Consider the following 21,807-nt stretch of genomic DNA (forward strand, 5'->3'; position numbering starts at 1 on the left):
CACTGTTTGTTCTTTTACTGAACCGTGTAGGCCGACTCCGCTTTGCTTTATCCCTTTACTTTAGCTCTCCTCCTTCTCTCTGCTTGCCTCCATACATGGAAACTTTGAGACTTCTTTTCTGAAGGATGATTGATTTGAATTTAATAATTATATTCCCCGCAATGGATTCTTTGTAGAAAAGTGTTGCGTCACATATTTTATTTTTCGTGTTGTGGTTTCTCTTCTGTAAAGCTCATTGACAGGATTCTCATTGACCAGGCTTTTCTTGCCTGAGCTGGAGTGAATCTAGCAAGAGTTCATCTGTGGGTTTTCAGAAAGAAATACTCTCTTGAGACAGCTTCTGTATTTTGGACTCCTTCATCAGTGCTGATAGCTCTTCATTACGACGTATCAGTGTTGAGTCGTGCTTTGAAAAAAACCTTCTCCTAGCTTGAGTGTCTATGTTAAAAGTTTTGTTTGACTTTGGAAAAGTCAGAACAATTTGTACTTGTTATTGGCAGCATTTCAATACTTCCCTGCTAGACTTTCATAGCATGAGCAGAATGCACTCTGCTACTCAGCCTCTGTCCTGCTAACATCGGACACAAGCCTTAAAAAGTCTAAAACACAATATTAAGCAATTATTTTAGTCTTTCTTTTTGTTGCTGCAGCTTGCACTTATTAGTGCAGGATATCACAGCATGATAAATGACTGCATAGACAATCCTTTTTTATAGAAAAATGTGATCATCTTCCCAGTTCCTTGGTTGCACTTTGTAACTCACCAGAAAAACATATATTACTGTCACACCACAATGCTGAGGTCATGTGGAAAAAAAAACTATAAGTTGAGAACTAAGAATAATACTAACTATAGTACTAATGATAGGAAACAAGACACTGTACAAATATGTTTTATTTAATATTTATTTAAACTGCAGAAGTCATGTAAAAAACGAACTCCACCATCAGTGCTTTCATAGGAATTAAAAGAGGAAGTATCAGCCCGGTGCTACCTATTAAATGCACTTTATTAACAGCAAATGAGTACCTCTATGAAAACAGATGCTGTGTGCTGGTCTGGACTACTTATAACCGACTTATGAAAGTTCATGACAGTACAATAAGGGAAAAAAAGACATTAAGAGCTTGTTTGGAAGGGTTGCCAGGAGAAAGCTTCCTCTTTGTAAACAGCTTAGCAACCCGTTTTAGGGTTTAAACTTTGCAGCTGAATAAATCACAAGATTTCTGGAACTTAGCTGTTGGGCAGAGATGTTTATTTGACTCAAAAACAGCATATTAGCAAGCATGCTTCATATAATTTGTCAAGCATGGTGGTGGATATGTGATAATTTGGGCTTGTTTTACTGCAATGACACCTGGACAGCTTGTGGTCCTTGAGTTGACCATTAACTTCTCTGGATATTAAGAATATATTAACTGTGTGGTAGCTCAAACTTAGCCCACATGCAACAAACAGGAAAACAGTCCTACACAGAACAGAAAATTACAGTACAATGGTGGAAACTGAATGTTGCAGTGACCTGAAGTCCAGACCTTAGTCTGATTGAAACATTGTGGTTTGACTTTAAGAGAGCTGTGCATAAACACATGCTCCCAATCCTCGACGAAGTGAAGCAATGTTGTAAAGAAGAGACCAAAACCCAGAATCCAATTACTTTGAGTTATTGCTGTTGAAAGTGGTTCGATCTTAAAGCGTACTTGATATTTCACACACCGCTTTTGCGTTTTTGTCAGTTTTTGCATAACCAATAATGACAGCAAAGCATGTTTCCTGATACATGAAACTTCAGAACTGAAAGGTTCCCACTCTTATAAACTAGACATGTTTTATGAAGACATGAAGACTGGGCAGACAGTGCTTGTTTCTTTCAGATGTTTTACAGTCACTTGTATTCTCGCTGAGGTTGCCAAGAGCTGAGATCTTCCAGCTTGGCTGACAGGGAGCCTGGGTTAGATCGACTTGTGTGCAGCTGGTGCGAGGAGGACCTGATTGAAACCATGTATCTTAAAGTCTTTGTGCAAACATTCCTTTCAGAATAGCATTACAGCATTACCAAGAATCACCCCTATACCATAGTGGCCCCATGGTGGGTCTGCACAGAATAATCCCGCTCTTCTTTTTGTTGTTTGTGAACTGAATGTGTGCTGTAACCATCCTCCTTTGCCCTAGGGCCCTCACGTTGTGTGCAGCTGCCACTCTTCCCGGTTTATGTGTGCATTTAAAGGTTTTAGACCTTTTGGGCCTCTGAAGTAATGTGACACTTTTCATAACTTCCATAAAGAGAGCACGGAGTATGTAAAAAGACAGCACAGAGAGCTCCTGCACAGAGCATCTGGCTGAATTAGCAATGATGGCTCCAAGCCTTACAGAGCAGCCACTATTGATTTCTCCCTGCCTATCTTTCTGTCTGTATGTCTGTCTAGCTTTGAATTTGACAGCTGAACTTAAAGTAGTCAGCCGCTCCGATTCCGATGTCAGGGATTTGGGTGGTACCTGCCTCTCTCATCTCTCCCTCCCTGTGAGTGACAGCAGTTAGCTGTTTGTACATTTGGCAGACTGACACCTCTGACTGGTCAATCCCAGCCCGTCACTCATCACAGCATCACGGACACTGCACCTAAGGGGCAACTGTCGCAGCAGTGACAGAGCCTCAGGCTATTATTGCCACGGTGACACAGAGCTTTACCTTTTAGTGAGACAAGAGACATTTCAACTCAGCAGCTTCAACACAGTCAAATATGAGTTTAGCATATTAAACACTACCTAATGCTTAGTAACACTGATAGCACTTTGAGTGATTGAATAGCAGTTCCTAGCTTCATTAGTGTGCCTCCGTTTTCTCGACCTCGGCTGCCTTCTTTCTAATCTCTTCTTTATGGCCGCAACTTTTACAAAGTGCTTCGTCCACCATCATTAAGATTATGCTTTATTGTTGGACAAAGGCGAAACAAAGTATGTGTGTGACCCTGATGCAATGCACCAATATAGTTTGTACATTATTAACAACATAAATGGGGGCGGGAGGATTTTTCTACTGAAGACTTGATTAAGAACTAGACAAACAGCCCAAACCGTGTCATATAGACTTATTTTACTGCTACTATTTGGTCTTGCAGAAGCTAAAAAGAAATTAAATAAACCGTGTAGAAAGGTCCGGTCATGTGAGGCGAAAGCCTGTGAAGTTACACTTCCATATTCAGTAAGAAGATTGCTTTTAAATGAAGGAATCACTGATGTGCCATTTCCCAACTTCTCTGCCAATCTTCTCTGAGCTGTCAAGATAAATAATACTGAAATATGTGAAGAATGAAGTAGCATGAAAGGAATTCCAGGTTGCTAAAAATCTTCTGAATAGAATGCTGCTAGTTTCTGCAGAGGTCTGAGGCAAGTTAAGCTTGCTCCAAGGATGGAGTCAGACAGACATATGAGAGCAAACTCTGCAGTCTTTGGTTGAGTTTTTGTACTGAAAGTGTGGATGACCCTTATGGTCAATTTGGTTCCAAAAAGTGTTTTGAAATGTCTCTTATTTCATGCACATACCGCCTGCTTTAACAGGTAAGATGGCCATACAATGAGCAGGAAAAACGTAGGTGGGGATTTAAAAATATATGGAAAAAGTAATGAAAGGAAACACAAAATAGTAATAAAATGCTCTCCTTTTAATAATTTAACGTGAAAAACAATGCAAAGTTTTCCCTCTGCTGATGGGATTAACCTTTTTAAACTTTGGTGTTGAATGATCATTTGTGAGAAGTGTTTTTTTGACAGTGACAGAGTCAGTCAAGAGTCATCCTTTTGTTTGTTTCTGGAGTATTTGAATGGAAAGCTATTGGGCCATCTCTTAATGTCAAGAAGGTTTATGATCAGGTTTATGATGACATTTTCTTCAGGAAAATGTTATTTTAAGTCAAGAATGCTTGAGGTGAGATTCTGTTTTCATGTGCTGGACTACTTGAGATTTTTTTCTTTATTTCCTGTGAAACTCAACACATTATTCCTGAGCTTTGAGCAAGATTTACAATGTCAGATGGTTAAGTGAATGTGTCTGCATGAGTGGGAGTGAGAAGCATGCTGCGAGCTAACCTAAGAGTCCACGCGTAATAGTCGTCTTCCTGTGTCTAGCCTTCAAAGCCACGGAGGTCAGTGCAAACCTTTCAACATCTCCTTTTCTCTATGTTGTCCTCTGATCCTTTTAGAGGATAATTCTGCTTTACAGTTGCTCAGATTTTGGTTAAATAATTTACCTTCGTTCATTGCACCGAGCACCAAAGTGATCAGCAGGACAAAATTGGTACAGAGGTGAAGATAGTTGACCTCTGACATCCTCACATCGGCCCTTTGTTCTGTCTCTCTCCCTTCTCCTCATTTATCAATTCCTGATGCTCTCATAAGGTATCCATCCTTCTTTCATTCATTCATCTCCCACACGGCTGTTTCCAATTGGCTTAGAGACATTCTTGGCATGCCAGGGCATCATTGTTTTGTGTAGGAGGTGTATGTATGTGTGCTGCTTCCCGTTCACTTCCTCATGAGGCGCAGTGTCTGTCAGAGTGGATGGGAGGATGATGAAAATGATATATGCAGGGGGAATGGATAGAAAAAGAGGGAAAATACTTTTTAAAGTCAACCAGCTGAAAAGACATTTTCCAAAGAGGAAAGAGTGCTCAGTCGTGGCACATTAGTACAATTCCTGCAGCTTTGGGGTGCCTGATAAAAATATTACACTGCAATTACATTAGCGTCAGCCACGACAGCTGGTCTGGACAAAAAGGCTCCGCAGCGTCTCTATGACTTTGTCCTGCAGTTTTATTTACATTCCTCTGTCTCCCATGACACATAACTAAGCTAATCTAAAATACAGCAAAACTGGCGTTGCTGAATCGACTCAAACGGTGACCAGAGCCATCTTCCTAAGTGAGTTATGCCATTCAGAGGCTCCTGAGAGGACCCACTTCTTCTCAGGAAAAAGTTCAAAATGAAATGAATGAATCATTAGTCGGTTTTATCATTTAATCATCCTAAGTTTTAGTTTTCTATTTTAATCATACTTGTAACAATTTTATCTGTATTTTCTGTTTTGTGAAGCATTTTGGTCAGCAGGGGCTGTTTTAAGTGTGCTACATAAATAAATTTGATTTGACTTGAAAAATAAATAAATAAGAACATAAAAAGATGGGAATGTTGGCTGTTGTAACACCCTTGGCTTGTTTTCTTCACCCTTAACTGGGTTAGTCAAAGTTTGCGGTCTGTCAAATTGATTCCCTGAAAGCACAAATTCAATCAGGTGAAATATGAGAGGTTATTGTGACCCAGGGAGGAAGGACAAGCTTGTAATTTTGTGTTTTTGTGAAGACTATAAACCTTATTTTAATTAAAAAGGTGATCAATATAGATATTCCTCCATGCATAAATAAAATAAAGTGCACACACATATAAGACTCAGACATGAAGCAACAGGGAGGCTAACCAGCACAGCAAAATAGCAATTAATACATTGTCTGCAGCCTAGCAACCGGGCTACTGAATATCATCGTCATATCATCACACGTCTGTGGGTCTGTACACCTTCTGTGACAACAATCGTTTGGTTGTTTGTTTTTTTGTTTGTTTTTTTGTTTGTTTGGTTTTCTAGACGTACAATTTTTTATGTGACAAATTAGCTTAGAAGTAGAGAAAGTGTGGAAAAATAGAAAGAAAGACATTAAGCCGTTGAGTTTCGAAAGAAATCCACTGCTACCAGTCTAATTACAAGCTCACTTTGATCATGCAACCTAATCAGTGTACAAGTGAAGTCCTATCTCATTCTCTGGCTCCAGTAAATCATGCTATGTGTTCTTCTACATGTCTGCTTTTGCCAAGTTTATGTTCTTTGAAGATTTCTTTTGTTCTCTTTGTAAAATCTTTCTGTTTATCTTCACATAAGCTATAAAATATTTGTAAATACTGCATTAAATTGTGTTAAATGGTATGCCTTGCTGTTAGCTTCAGTTAATTCAAACATTTGCTGTTTGTGTGCCCAAGTAAATGTGCATAGTTACCTTTTCTTTGCTGCCCTGCATGGACATTCAACACTGAGGGATGTGAAGATGTTGGACCCTGAGCATTATCAAGACTTCAAACTCAGTATCCATGTGCAGTTATTGCACTCAGAAATGGATGTGTGATAAATTTGCTCTTACAGCCATTTCACTGTGAAATACCAAGTGAAAGCATCTGATATAATATTTAAAAACAAGAAAAATATAAATCTCAGATTTCATCTGTAAATAAGTAAAATGACATGAACTGCATTAAGTTTCCTGCTTTATCCCACTGTTGTGCTCCATTTTAGGTGCAAATATCTGTTACAAATCAACAGTGATCTGTGATGATAGACAGTGCTGTCCACCTACAAAAACAAGTGTGGGACTCAAACAGAAAAAAATTTGCATGCATGTGTTTTTACTCAAACCCTTTTCCCATTTTTACTGGCCTCATTAGCATTTACGAACCACAGGCTGTAACCTATTACCACTTAAAAGTTACCCAAGTAAAGCTCTCGTGCATGCACACATGTGCACACATGCAGGTGTATGTTTCATGAGGCTAACAAAGAGCATCTCCAAAATCCCATTTGATTTTGATAGTAATTCAAACCAGATGATGAAAGCACACTAATTCAAATAACATTTATTCATGAGCGGTGCCCTCTGTGCCATTGACTCAGGTGATATGTCTGAGTGTGGTTCGCAAAAAAAGGAAACAACTGGCACGGTGTAATTTTAATTTGAGTTATTGTTTTATTTGCATTAATATTAATACTGGCTTTGTTCTGAGCCCTTTTTCCCCCAACGGGTGTGTTATCCCTTGTTCTTTCCTCCCCTCTGCTTCATCCTCTATTTTTGCGGGTTGTTTTGAAAGCTTTTGATATTGTAACATTACTGAAGCATCTGTATGGCAATTCTTTTTTTTTTTATTTGCTCTACATGAATGTTTTTCTGTGTCTGCAAAGTTTTAATGGCACATTAGTGAAATCTTATGAGTGAATGTTGTCTTGCCCCATCCCTTTTCCATTTTTCATGTTTCCTTTTCTGTATTCTTTTTCAAAATGTTCTCATGTCAGTCGTGTTTGATATCGCCTGCATTTATACGCACGTCTTGCGTCCTCTTTCTAGCCCATTTCTTTTCCAACCACTAATGCGACACTGAGCTTCTTTCTTACCTCCAGCATTACTTGCATTGCCATTAGCAACATTTTCTTTTGTCCATCTTCATCAAACATTTTAAATTGCCTTAACAGCTCAGAGTTTCAGCCCTATCTGTGTCATTAGCCTAAGTTTTGTGTGTGTGTCTGTGTGAGTTTAATTCAATCAGTATTCTGTAATGGATGACTTTTGTGTCGACTTTTCTTTCACTATACATATAAACCCACATGGAGATATTTGCTATTGATCAGACCAGGGAACTTTCTCTGTCATTATAAACTGTGCAGGAGGAACAGCCCTTTCATATTCCTCAGGGGTGTTTTTGCAGCTCTCATGTCTGAGGAAATGAATTATTTTATGGGAGTAAACATTTGAAACTTCAAACAAACCAATCTAAACAAAGCTGGCATGAGCATACACCTATTCTCATCTTCCTCCTTCAGGTTTCCCTCACTGGCCTGTCTGTCATTCCCATCTTCTCCTTCTCCCTCTCTATCTTTAGTTGTTGTCTGTGAGCTTACCCAAGTTCCTAATAAGCTGCTTTGATTGATTATGGCTGATTCTACAAAGCCTGCAGGATCTGTTTGTGTGCATGGGTGAGTGTTTGTATTTGTGTGTGTGTGTGTGTGTGCATTAGTGCGCCCTGACACTAATTGTGTGTGGGGGCATGTTTGTGTGCGACATTGTGTTCTGCATGTCTTTGACTGAAACTCTCCGATGAACAGCCAATTGATTGAGATGGCCTCAATTAGTCTCTGTGATTAATTGAGTGTGATTGGATGTCCTCCCTGGCACCTCATCATTAGACGTTATTGACGAGCTAATTAGTTGCCATGGTGACCGTTTAAACACAGCAGTCTGTGTGTAGCAGTGGAATGACCCCATAGCGACCAATCAAGTTTACCTCGTGTGCTGTGTGTGTGCCTGACCTAAAACAGCTTTAGGGGAGTAAACAAGAAAAGTTACCAGCAGCAAGATAAACAAAGTTTCTTCAACCTTAGAGGCTAACTTCATAGCTTACTTCTGTGGCTAACATCATGTTGTCATCACATCAGATTTTAGCTGAACTTTTGATTTTTTTTTTTCCCTTTAAATTCCAAAGCTCTCCTTTGGATCTCGGCTGCCTTTTGTTCCGTTTTCTGTCAAAATGACCCCACTCTGCTTCAGTGATGTTGAGGTCTGGGCTCTGGGGAGGATTCATCACTGCATAAGACCTGTTGCCACAGATTTTCACTCTAGTTCTTGTGTCATTTGGCATCGCTCAGCCTTTTCTGCCAGTTTTCCTTCCTTACAATTGGTTTCTTGACAGCCACCCTTCCACTGAGACCATTTCTAGCTTCAGTGAACATTAGATGGATCAAGTGTAGGTCCAAGTGCTGCTCTCAGACCCTATGTCAGATCTTTGCTGGATTTCTTCTTACTTCTTATGGACATCACTTCTAGATGTCGTCCATGTGCTGTAGATTTAGGCTTGACAATTCTTTTGTCCTCCACTTGCCTATTTTGCTGTTCTTTAAGGACACACGACACATTATGCTGACATATGCAAAGCTTACTGCTGATAGCTCCTTAGAATTCCCTTGTCGATGCAATTGCACCATTTGATTTCAGTAAAACTGAGTTCTCTTCACTGTGATGGACTGGCGAGCTGTCCAGGGTGTACCCTGCCTTTCACCCAAAGACTGCTGGGATAGGCTCCAGCTTCCCCACAACCATTAATCGACTGAGCAGTTAGAATAATGAATGCTTCGGCATTTTTTTTATGCATGCATCTAAAATAAGTTATGTGACTTTGTGACAAGCTCATATAAAAAAAAAAAAAAAATAATAGCCCAAAGATCCTTTTTAAAACTAGCTGTGTTTTGTATAGTGCTATGTGTACACACAACTCAGGTCACCTTTTTCATCCTTGAATAATTCATAGTTCATTGTTACATGTTAAAAGTCTTAATAAGTGTGAAATGAAGAAGGATTGAAAATCAAGATATGGACTTCTTGATGCATTACAGAGAGAAGTGTCAAAAATGCAACTGGGAAGAAATAACTGCAGTATGTGAAATATGGGAACATCTCTCCAAAAAGCCCTTTTGTTAACTTTGTTTGTTGTTGCATGTGTTGAGAAAGTTGATATATTGATATGAAAAATCCACCCATTTCTCTTTAAAGCCTAAAAGCAGTAGGTTACACAAGAATTTGTGTAACCTAAGACAACATTTACACACTGCAAGGGGTTTTGTCCACACACCCCAAGATCCTCTAATTTAATTTACTTGTCATTAAAAATTTAAACGCAGTACAGAAAAAAAAACAAACATATGCATCCACGTTGAATAAATGAAAAGCATATCTAATAAAACACACCAGAGACACAACTTAATTCAAACTCAGAAGCAGTGGCATTTTTAATGAAAAATTTGATGAAGAATGAATAATGCAATAAAATAATGTTTAATTAGCCATAGCTGCTTTGCATTTGATTAATGTCATGCATATTGCTCCGATTCTGATCTCTTTTTATGGAACTGCTTCTCTCTGCATCTGTTTCAGACTCAGCGTTAAGTATAGTACCAAACAATCCATATAGTTGACAGTCTTCCTCTCTCTCCTACTGTTTCTTCTCTTTAGTTGCCCCTCGGGAGCCATCGGTCACCTGTCGGTCCAACACCTACCCAAAAGGCTTCTACTGCAACTGGCACCAGCAGCATCCCACATACATCCCCACCAGCTTTGAAGTGGATGTTCAGTAAGTCTACTTGTCCATTTGGGTGCAGTCTTTGGGATTTCAGAAGGTTTACTCTCAGTAAATGTTTTGGGTTTTTTTTTCTTTAAATACCGTTTTAAAACCTGCAAAACTGCTACCCACTCCGTTAATGTTCCTCTGCAGTAGTTTTTATACGCCATCCCAACCTACTACAAGCTCATCTATTATTTTTCACATCTGTACAACTTTTTTTTTTATCTGTTCTTGCCTTGCTCCACTTACTTTCTTCTTTTATTTGTTGTCTTCAGACACAACCAGCGCTCACTGGAGGTGCAGAAAGACTCAGTCCACAAGAATCGCTGCCATGTTCGCTTTCCAGAGGTTTTCTCCAGCTACCCCTACATAGTTAATGTGACAGCGGCCAATGCTTTGGGAAAAGCTAATGCCGTTATCTCCTTCGAAGAGTCCAGTATAGGTAAGATATTTGCTGTGTCACGTTTCTTATTTTGTGTGCTTTTTCTATGTCGTGTCTGAAATCAGTTAAAATGTACGGTGGGCACAAAATGATCACAGCTTCAGCTAGTTGCGACTGGCTTCTAGTGAAAGCCCATTTTCTGACAAGATTTTGTCTGAAATTAAATGGTTGAATTCAGTTCAGTGGGTTCAAAGATTAAAAAATGTGACATTTAAAAAAGAAAAGATCTCTTAAATATGTTCCTCAGTCTACAGAATAATAATGTATTGTTTTTATGTTCAGCTACATATTTTCTCTGTTGTTGCTGATCTTTGTTCCGGACAGATTGACAGGCTTTTGGCAGAGGAAAAAAGGACTAAAATACAAAGTGTCAAAGCCAGCCTTTGAGGATGCCAACCCCTTGAGAAATGTTAATGCATTTATTTGACCACAGATGACTGATTTTATTCACTTCTAGTTCCCTTTGGAGTTTTCTTGCACACACAGCAAAGCCTGGTGCCAGGAAGACAAAGAAAACAGCAAATGCAATGGCCAAATAAATGTCACACAGCTGATAGGACAAAAACACACTAGATAATAAATAATCAACCTCTCAACCTTTTGTATTGCAAAAATCTCATTATTGAGGTTTGGGCAGAATTGTTTCAGACAAATCACCAACCTGCACTTTACATATTTAATCTGAAATCTTCCATAAAAGTTTTTCTTGGTAGATTTCTATTGCCGTTTATCTTTTTTTTTTCACAAAAGGAAGCAGTTTTGATTGGTACGTTTTCATTCACACATTTGCAGAAGACCACATAATAACAGCAATACTCTCAGAAGTCACCACAACTCAGAGCAAAAAGCAGCGAAGTGGAGAAATTCATTTTATAGGAGAAATGAGGAGTACTTGGATAGATAAGGGAAGTGCTGCCAGCAGTCTTCAGCTCTGTTGCATTGCTTTGAACGTAATATTGGAGTGCATGACGCATAAACACACACAGACACCAATGGGACTGTGCGTGACTGTGTGGAGTGTGTTGGTTGAGAGGGTTACGTATTGAAAGAGAGAGAGAGAGAGATTGTGTGTGTATACAGAAGTAACCAAATGAGGCAGTGACATGCTCTGCCAACCCCCGGACACAGCACTCATGAAAATGCTAATAGTAGCCGGATTAGCGCCTTGGCTGAAGAAATACCCCTATTGGAGATAGCAAAATACCCCACTGCTACCTCCTCCTCTTTAGCTTTTTTTTCTTTTCTTGAATGCACTTCTTGTAACTGCACTTATTTTTCCTCTATTTTCCTCCTCATTTTCTCTTTGAACCCTTCACTAATTTCTATTTTTCTGCTTAAATAAGACACAAAAACAAAATCATGTTTTCCCTTATATTGTCAAAGTAGATCAAAATGTGACAGTGGAGTTAAGTTTATTGAAGAAAATGATACAACACTCCACGTTGCATCTCTGGGTGACATATTCATAGCTAAGCAGATAATGAAATTAAAGTTAGACATTTTTTAGTAGGGTGTGACTAGATTCCCTCCACTATTCAAATATAACAGTTTGGCATTGCAAAATATGACCCACACTCTGGTGTTTGTATAAATGTATCATAAAATAAAGATTGCTTAGAACCTGAAAAGCATTGCTTGGACTCCACTAGTCTGCACTCAGACTGACTGCGAACAAACTGAGGAAATCCAAGTTTATTGTTATTTTTAGAACTGATTTTACAACAAAGATCATGCTAAGAGTGGGTGTGCACCCAGCTTACCTATTTTTACAAGCTTCAGTTATATTGAATGTTGTCAGCAGAGCTCAGATCCAAACTAGTGTGAATAGCAGGGATGGAAAGATGCAAACAGTTTTTTTTTTTTTGTTTTTTTTTTTTTTTTTAGCAATTTAGCACAAAAAGTAAGGACATTTCCATTAGGTCAATAATTTGTTCCCTTTAATGAAACGTAATCTTGAATTAGATATTGTTGGGAATTGTGATTAGTCCCATAGACAACAAAGTATAACTCGTCATAACTGTATAACTGTGGAATGACCAGCATAGCTATCTAGTCCACCTAAAATGAAAGTGCTAAAATCTCCTGCAATATTCTCCTGATGCTGCCTGTGCCCAGGCGTATATCAGTCACAAATGTCTGATTGGAAATTGATTGGCACCTAACTGTCAGAAAGAAATGTTGGAATGAGATTCTGGGGCCAGTGGTGACCCCATACCAGTAGAATCCGAAACCAGAATGATAATATTCTCCCCCACATCGCCAGCATCATCAGAATACCTCCTGCATTTAGGAGGGGAGAGGATGGAAAGCCTGTTGTGAATCCAGGCATCAACCCAGCTGAAACCTTATGGGATCAGTTTGTGCGTGCTGTACATGTCTGAGTGACCCACACAACCATGCTGGTTGACCTTCAACAACTCCTGGTTAAAGAATAGGATGTCATCTCACAGCAAACTTGTGATGAAGATGAGGAAGAGGAGTCCAGTTGTTGTTACTGCAAATTGATCTTCCACATGCTACTGACACCGCTGGCACTGTAAAACAAATGTGTAGAAATGGCCAATATGTGCTTGTTAATGTTTTTGTTTGTGTTTTTATTTTCCTATTACTGTAAGAGAAGGCAATTATACAATCCACAAAACAACTCAAAATAGTGTGAATACCAAGGGGAGAAGACTGAAGGTGATTCTGGCATGTTTTTTTTTTTTGTTTTTTTTGTATACACTACCTACATGTTTGTTATTCATTCCATAGAACCACAATCATTTCAAGTTATACCTTGTTGTAAAGGTGATTAGTCAGCTTTTCAATAATGTATAATACAACACAACTGGTATTATTAGAGAGGATGAATCGATTATACACAAGTTTCCTTGTTTTTGTGTTTTTTTAGAGGGGAAAAAACTGTATTCCAGCATAAGAACCTCAACCCTAACTGTGAAATATGGGGGTAGTAGTATTATTATGAATAAATGGCAGTCTTGCATCGGGGCCAGGGTGGAATGCTATTGCTGATGAAAGTCCATTTTCTAAAATTCAAGAGAAAAATGTCTGGAAATCGGTTAATCAGCTGATTCTCACAATGACAAAAACCAAAATCCACAAAATTCCCAACCATGACGCTTTTCTCTGTCCAGAAAAACGGGCTGAAATTTGTCCAAACCAAAGTGCTCATAAACAGAGCATTTATGCACTGTTATTCCTTCACAATAGGGTTTAACTGAAATGCTGGAAACAAATGTTCTCATACTTTTGTCACTCGCAGATGTCTTATAATGTATCATTTTAGCTGAGGTCACATACATTAAGAAATAAAAAAAACTAAATGATTCACAAGCTTCAGTGTACAACTGCACTGCATGCATTGCTTTTAGAACATACTTTCTTCATATACAGCCTCCTTTTAGTGAAGTACTGTAGTGCTTTGTAGAACCACTTCGAACTCCTTTCATTAAAAACAATTGCCCATAATACATGTAGCTACTGATCATAAAGCAAGCCAGATGTTACAGTTGTCTATTTTTATTTACACTAGAAGTTAAGCTAAGTCCTTTCCAAATGTATCTTTCTCCTGATAACAAGCTGAAAGGCTGTCTCTCCACCTCATGCACTCTCTGTCCCTGCATTGTTTAAAGTCTTTCTTTTCCATCCTAACTTGTAAGTCACATTCATTTTCAGGGACAACGAGGCACATCGTAAATAAATAAAACAATTTCATGCTTCCTGGTGCACTGCTGAATTCTGAGTGGGAGTAAGATGATTCTTCACTGTCCTTGTTCATCCGACCAAAGCTGGAAGAAATTAGATGAGATGAGTGTGTTTGTGCATGTGTCCACACATGCGCATGCTATGGGTGCTGTTACAAAGAGAACACCCAGGAAAACGTGAGGCTCATCAAATTATAACTTAAGCCCTGGAGTGTTAAAATGACCAAACAACAGCTCATCTTTTTAAGTTACATGAGGCAATTTTTGCCAATTAGTGCGAGCGGAGGATAGAGAAATGATGAACAGATTAACGCAGGCCATATTTACATGACTATAATTTGTTGTGAACCAACTTAATATTTGTTATTCACCTCTGATAAACTTGCGGGCTTTGTAAGTGCATTTAGGAATTAAAACTAAAGTCCACTCGCAATAAGGAGACCTTGATCTCTAATCATCATTATCTCATTCCATTAGTACAGCTACTTTTTGATAATGTTGCAACCCCAGGGGTCTAGGGGTATGATTCTCGTCTGGGGTGCGAGAGGTCCTGGGTTCTTAGTCCAGACGAACCCCCACTAATGTTACGACCCCAGATGGAGTTTGTCCAGACGAACAAGAGGTGCCAACATTAATACCAAGAAACATACAAAGATGGAGGCTTTATTTAGGACCCACTGGTACGTGACAGGCATCAGGAGCCACAGGCGTTAGTCAAAGAGCTAACCCAAAAGCCAAAACAAACCCAACAACAAAAGCATAAACCAAAGCTTATACCAATCCATCAATAAACACAGAAACAAAAAGGTTCACTAAACACAGTAGTCCAAACCACAAACACCAAACAGTTGAAACTCATTCACTGGCAATGAATGAGTGGCAAGCTGTGACACCGAGACCCAACCAAACACAGCTGCGCCGAATGAAGAATGTTGACAGCCCTTATTCTGGTGCTCAGCAGAGGTCCAGCCAATCACAGGCAGGTAGGCATGTGGACGACCAATCAGCAACCAGCACATCAGTCTAAAGGCAGTGCCAGGGAAAACACCAGGGGTAGCCAATCTCCCAGGTAATGATGAGATGAGTGGTGATGAGATAGATGACTGGCCATGGACCGCAACAATAAAAACTGTTGTTACTTTATTCATGATGAGGTTGTAGAGTACTTTAAGATAAATCATTCAAAAGGAGTCTTTGTATCCTATTTACTTCTTGTGATTTTTTTTTCTCTCTGTTTCAGTATCCCTATAAATCAAAATATTCTGCTTCCCTCCATAGTTTCCTTCTTATCTTGAGTTGCCGGTTCATTAGTGTATCATAGCTAAGATTCCTTTTCATTAATGCGTATTGTCTAGACGCATTTAATGAAAGGAATATATGAAACATTAAAGTTGTTTTAGTAACACTGTAGGTAGTAAACCTTTCATGTTGCATCTAAAAACACAAAAGCCAGCGTGGCTGTTACAGTATGACCTAATGTAGTGCAATTAATGCATAAGTTCTGTTTCAGTGACCAAACACCAGACATGGAAAAATTATCCTCATACACTATTGTAGAATGTCCCTATACTTTGTAAATCTGTGTTTCTATATTGCAAAACCATATACTTTAGGATTTGTGCTTTGGTTAGCAAAACCCTAGCTTCTCCTCATCTCAGTGTGTCACATTGGGGAGGTAGGTGGCAAGGACCCAAATGCGGAGCCGGGAGCCAGAGATTCAAAGTGAGGAAGTTTTATACCTGAACTGAAAGGCAGAGAACACAGGAGTCTTAAACTGAACTAAACACAACGGACCAGCAATGAGAACAGAAACCAAGGCGTATGAATGCAGGAAAACCAAACAAGACACAGGTGTGGTGAATAATTAAACGAGACCAGGTAAAACTAATGAACAGGAACAAAGGCTAAACAAGAAATAAGAGAAGCAAAAAGAGAGGACCAGAACAAAAAGTTACAAAGCAAGAAACCAAAACTAAAAATGGAAAACACACATCATGACACAGTGGGATTCACTTTCTTCTTTTTTCTCAATCCATTCAGTCTTTTAGTTCTTGTATTACAAGCAGTTCTTGTTAGAGAACCAGTTTCCATCCCAGAAGTCATAAAGACAGTATATTCATATTTCTCTGTCAACAAAAAAAGCCCATACTATATAGTGTCTGTTTCAAGTAAGGTTAATATTAGAGAACACCTTTGGGGGACACATGTAGATTCCTTCCTGGTTTCTTCTTTGCATTCACTTTTTCTATCTATGCAGTCTTGGACAACAAGGAGATGCTTTTTTGTGATCTGTTTGTTTAGTCTGCACTCTTTTATCTTTTTACACAGAAATACTTGAGGAATGGTAGAAATAAATTAACACTTCATTCTCAAAGGGGGGAGCTGTTTGTTTGCTCATATGTTCCTTTTATCATCTCTGTCATATGTTTTATTATTCATTGTTTTGTGGTCTTATTAGCAAGAGAGACGCCCGTCTGTCGCCTTTCTCCTGTTAGTATTTGACTGTGTGCTGGTTAGCACCCAAAACCTTAGGATGCTCAGTAAAATTTTTATTTTTTTTTTTAAATTATTGGCAATAGGACAGTAGTGTGACATGGTTTAACAGGAGCAGGGCCTATCACATAAATCTCACCATGTTATCAAAAGATTAATAGAATCAGCAGGAATCTCTGTATGCATGGAACAAGACCGAAGGTCAAAGCGTCCTGGCTCTTAAGCAGCCCTGCATTGAAAACAGGCCTGACTCTCCACTGGAAATCACTGCAAGGATTTAGGAACACTCCCAGAAATCACAGTCTGTGAACAGAGTTAAAGACAGAATCCACAAATGCAGGATAAAGTTTTATGATGCAAACAAGAAGCTAAATGTGAACACAATCCAGGAATGCCACCGTCTTCTCAGGAGCAAAGCTCTTTTAAATTTATCTGAGGAAAAGTGGAAAATTGTTCTGTGGTTAGATGAATCAAAATTTGAAATTATTTTTGGAAACCATGGCCGTTATGTCGTGTTGGCTAATAAGGAGATTCACTATCCAAAGGCTATCATCAGGCAGCTCAAAATCCTGCATCTCTAATGATGCAGGGATGCATATGGATTTTGCAGCTTCCACATCTATGAAGACTCAATGAATGCTAAAAACTACATAAAGGTTTTAGAGCAACAGATTCTGCCATCCAGATGTTGCCTCTCTCAGAGGAGGCCTTGCATATTTCAGCAAGACGATGGTAAAGGGCCTACCGCACCAATCACAGCAACATGGCTTTGCAGTAGAATAGTCCAGGTCCTGAACTGACCTGTCCCCAGTCTAGACCTTTCACCAAAAAACAAACAAAAAAAACAAAACATTTGGCATATCATAAAAAAAAAACTGGCAATGCAGGCTCCGGGCTGTTGAGCAGCTGGAATCTTGCATCAGGCTGGAATGGGACAACATCGCTCTGGTAAAACGCCAGCAACTGGTCTCTGCACTTCCCAGATGTCCTTTCAAGAAGAGCAAAAGCCACATGAACATCCCCCTGTTCCATCTCTATCTTCTGCTGAAAAATTCCAAATGAGCGGAAATGTTTTTACTAAATGATAAAATGTCTTAGTTTTAACATCCAATGTGCATTATCCAAAAGCACCCCAAATTTTTTAGATTGGGCTCATGCATGTCACTGTAAATGTGTGGTATGCCTTTTAATCAAAATGCTGTCATGCATGTTAGTTATCAGACATTCAGATTGTAATTGTGGCTATCCATTTCCCAGTATGATACCAAGTGGATATCTGGTTGAGACAGGGTCTCATGTAGCTTAGGAGGCAAGCCAGTATGTTCCCTTGTGGGAGTAATCTAACAATGACTCGGTCATTCAATATGGCCTGAAAAGCTTCAAATTGAATTCTTTCCATATCTCTGGCTTTGTGTCTTTCTCTGAGGACAGGTATTCAGAATCACATTGTTTGTTCAAGCCATTTCATCAGGGACTGATGCCCTCTTGTCTTCTGCTTTGCCACAGTTAGGCCAAACAATTTCATTTACAACCTTAGTCCTTATTTTTTATATATTTTAAAACTAAAAGTCATTTCAAAGTAACCATTGCCTCGTGCACGCTCAGGATAGGGGATTGGATCGAAGTCAAGATTTGATGCAATCTGTTGGTTTTATGTATCTAGGCTATTTATGATGAATTGGCTGGAATTGATGTCCCTGTTAAGTAGCCTGAGATGACATTTTTTGTGAAGTGGGGCTATATAAATAAAGCTGAACTATACTGAATTGAAAGTTGTTAAATGAATCTAAAATGGGTATTCTTGAGACTTACAAGACAAATATACTGCAACACATTTAAAAATCAAGAACTCTCATCCATCTCCTTTTTGGTTTTATCCTGACTGTTTATGGTTCAAACTCCAAAATCTCAGTTTATGATCGAGGTTTTCCATCAAATTCAAAACCCTTAAGCAATTTTCCTGGTGTGTTGTGTGGAAGAGGTGTGGTGAGAGTTCACCATTGTTGCAGATTGATAGTTGCTGACTCTGGTTGCAGAACATTATTGTTAGCTAATGCTTGGACCTAAAAATTAAGTAAATGGTAAATTGTGTTTCTAATCCTGAACGAAACAGTAATATGAAATAAATATTTAAAGAGATAACTAATGAGATCATCTGAATAATTTTTTTAAAAAAAACAGTCCTCCATTGAACACAGAGGAACTTGTTTAACTACTTCCTTCAAGCTCCACAGCAGCAACCATAAAATGTATATCTGACTGACTTCAGTCACCACTTTAGTTAACTGGTTTTATCCATCCCGCACAGTAAAACCAGACCCCCCTGAGCGCGTGACAGCGACTCCGATCCGTTTCAATCCCCGAAGATTGGAGGTGTCTTGGCATAGCCCCGCAACGTGGCCTGACATAGACAACTTCCCTCTGAAGTACTTCCTTCGATACCGGCCACTCATCCGAGAGCAGTGGCAGCATGTGAGTACCCCTCTGTGCGTCTCTGTGTGTGTGTGTGTGTGTGTGTGTGTGTGTGTGTGTGTGTGTGTGTGTGTGTGTGTGTGTGTGTGTGTGAAAGCATTCAGTTGTTTGCTGGTTATTCTCTAAGATCTTGACAATGCAATGAGAAGAGGTGAGATCTGCAGTATGAAGTTTTATCATATATGTTTTACCACATGCCATCACATCACTTAAGGAAGGTTTTATCCTGCGGAGCTCAAAACATCATATACCATATCATGTTCCATCTGGCTTGTCATTCTGTTCAGCAACAGCAATGACTCTGACTGATTTCTCTGTCTGATCAGAAGCCTTACCAAAACAAGGATATATTGAGAAGAAGACATTAAATGAATACCTCTGAGAACAGCTTTGGTGAAATGTGGAAATTGTGGCTGCTAGTCGTATCCCTGGTCAGACAGATGTAATTGCTCAGCAGCTTTGGTGTATGTTACTGTATCCAAGTATTTCTTGTGGGTTCAGTTCCCTAAGGGCTCCATACACTAAAAGCATATGTGTCCACTATAGGATTCCTGGGATGAAAGCTCTGGATCATAGTCTAATGTTGCAGTGTTATTATCATTCACGTCAATGGTTTGAGAAGGTGTTGCTCCAAGAGCTTGGATTACGGACTCTCAAAATGAAATCACACACACACACACACACACACACACACACACACACACACACACACACACACCTTTGTGGATCACAGACAAAACTGCTTCTGTCTTTTTCAGTTTTTATTTTGCTAAATATTTTCACTGTTTGTGTCCCTCCCCCATTTTCTCTTTGTCTTTGTCAGTGTTTTTTCTCCCACCTTCCCACAGTGTCGCCCCTTCATTGTCACAGTATTTAACTTACATGTTTTTTTAAGTCGTGAGCTTATTGGCATCACTTTGGTTTCACCTAACCCAAACAGAAATGAAATTTGTAGATGCACCTGAAATGAGCTCATTTATCTTCAATCCAGAAAAACTGCTCACAAATTTGCACAGTAAAAAAATGTTTTTACTGCAATGACAAGTACCCACATCCACATTCAGCCTCTCCGTCTCAGAATGCATGTCTCTTATCCAGCAGTCAGAATGAAGAAAGTTGTAATAAGGCCTCAACTCTTTGTGGTTTAAAGTGATAATTAAACCTGACACACACTCAGAGTTTTCTTTCTCCCCTCACCACTAATCAATCAATATATGAGCTGAAGCATATAATGAAAGGTGGGAAACCTTAAGTCAATATTTGGATTGGGTGAGGACACATTATTTGTAAATTGCATAAATACAATTGCTGACAGCTGAACTTTGCAAGGTTTTCTGTTTTTTTTTTGCAATGTGATTTGAGGAATCTCTCAGTGGTTTTGGTTTTTGTTTTCATAGCAGTAAGTGTGTTTTTTGAAGGGAGATTTCTACACATATCAACTCTGGACATGTGAGTACTTAATGGTTGGGAATCTGCACAGTAATATGTGCTGTAAGTATGGGTTAATGGTGTTGGAAGGGTTGTAAATCACACAGACAGTGTTCAGACTGACAGATGAGTTAATTATTGGTCAACGGGTACTACATTTGTATGGAAGTAATTCACCTAAATCCTCCTTTAACTACCTATATCATGAACAGTCCTGTAACAGATGGATTATTTTTTCAAATGAAAACAAAAATACAGTGCATAAGAGTTTGTCTTAACCTTTTAAAACCTGCGGCCCCTCAGTTGGGGGATGTTGGGAACAGATGGTGCTAAGCAGTGCCAAAAAGGCTATTTTGGAGACCTTGCCAGAACTGTGTATACTAAAATCTCTCCAATTTTGTTCTCCTGCAATTTATTAAAGTTTAACTTTGCAAAGATCATATGCATATGTTATATTACTATCTGAAAGAGATTTGGAGCGACGTCTTCATCATGCCAAAGGGATATTCATGCTGAAAAGTTTTTTTTTTTTGTTGTTGTTGTTTTTATTAGGTGAGCCTGAAACTTTTCATCTCTGCTATGCTCCATTTTCATTTACTCTTTACCAATTAAACATTTACGAGTATTTACACATATTGATAAATGCTGTGTCTCTAGAATTATTCAAAAATAAACTTAAAAATACTGTCCTAAAATGTGTCAAGCAATCCATTGTGTGATGATGTGCTTTAAAATGGTGGCACTGTCTTGTTAGTTGGCAAACTGTATATTACATACAATTTGTCTTGGTTATTGCAGCTTATGACTGGTTTCTGCCTTGAGGAAGGAGCTGTGTAATGCCTGTCTGTAGTAGCACTCTGTTAAGGAAAACATTTCAATAGAAAACTACAAAGCTGTCACATAAATCATTAGGAAGAGCTTAATGAGGCTGCTAAAGTAAGACACATTGCTCATTGGCCCCACATATACTTCAATAAATATAGCCTCCAAGGTTAATTGAAGTGGTTAATATTGCTTAGGAATTTACTTTTGATGTGGTTAGACGGCGAGGCTGTTTGAGAATGGCTCTCACGTGTAACACTCTGAAATGTGTGTTGAGTCAGATATGAAAGCTGTGCTGTGATCAGAGTCATCTTTAGAGGAAACCATCGATCGTCTCAAGGAATGAAGGGATGACGGGCCCAGATACTTTAGAGTGATGGAGATTCAGATGGAAGCAGGAAAATGAGGAAAAGTTTTGAAGTAGAGATGAATGGAGCGCATCAGTGAAGCAGAAGGGGTGCTAATGGATAGCAGACTCTGGTAGATACCATAAAGCGAGACAAGCGGTACATATAAATGAC

General features: G+C 39.0%; 1 protein-coding gene across 4 annotated transcripts in view; it reads left to right on the forward strand.

Annotated features, from left to right (window-relative positions):
* The window catches only part of cntfr (ciliary neurotrophic factor receptor), a gene marked incomplete at its 3' end in the record, with an annotated part of 223,051 nt that overhangs the window by 173,375 nt on the left and 27,869 nt on the right, over positions 1 to 21,807 (forward strand). For all 4 annotated transcript variants that reach the window (XM_079256138.1, XM_079256136.1, XM_079256135.1 and 1 more), the window contains 3 exons: positions 9,814 to 9,931; positions 10,198 to 10,364; positions 18,873 to 19,036. In XM_079256138.1, the coding sequence (XP_079112264.1) occupies positions 9,814 to 9,931; positions 10,198 to 10,364; positions 18,873 to 19,036 (449 nt within the window). The remainder of the gene's footprint in view (positions 1 to 9,813; positions 9,932 to 10,197; positions 10,365 to 18,872; positions 19,037 to 21,807) is intronic.

The sequence above is a fragment of the Telmatherina bonti genome (genome assembly GCF_933228915.1).
Source record: "Telmatherina bonti genome assembly, chromosome: 17".
In the NCBI taxonomy this organism is placed as follows: Eukaryota; Metazoa; Chordata; class Actinopteri; order Atheriniformes; family Telmatherinidae; genus Telmatherina; species Telmatherina bonti.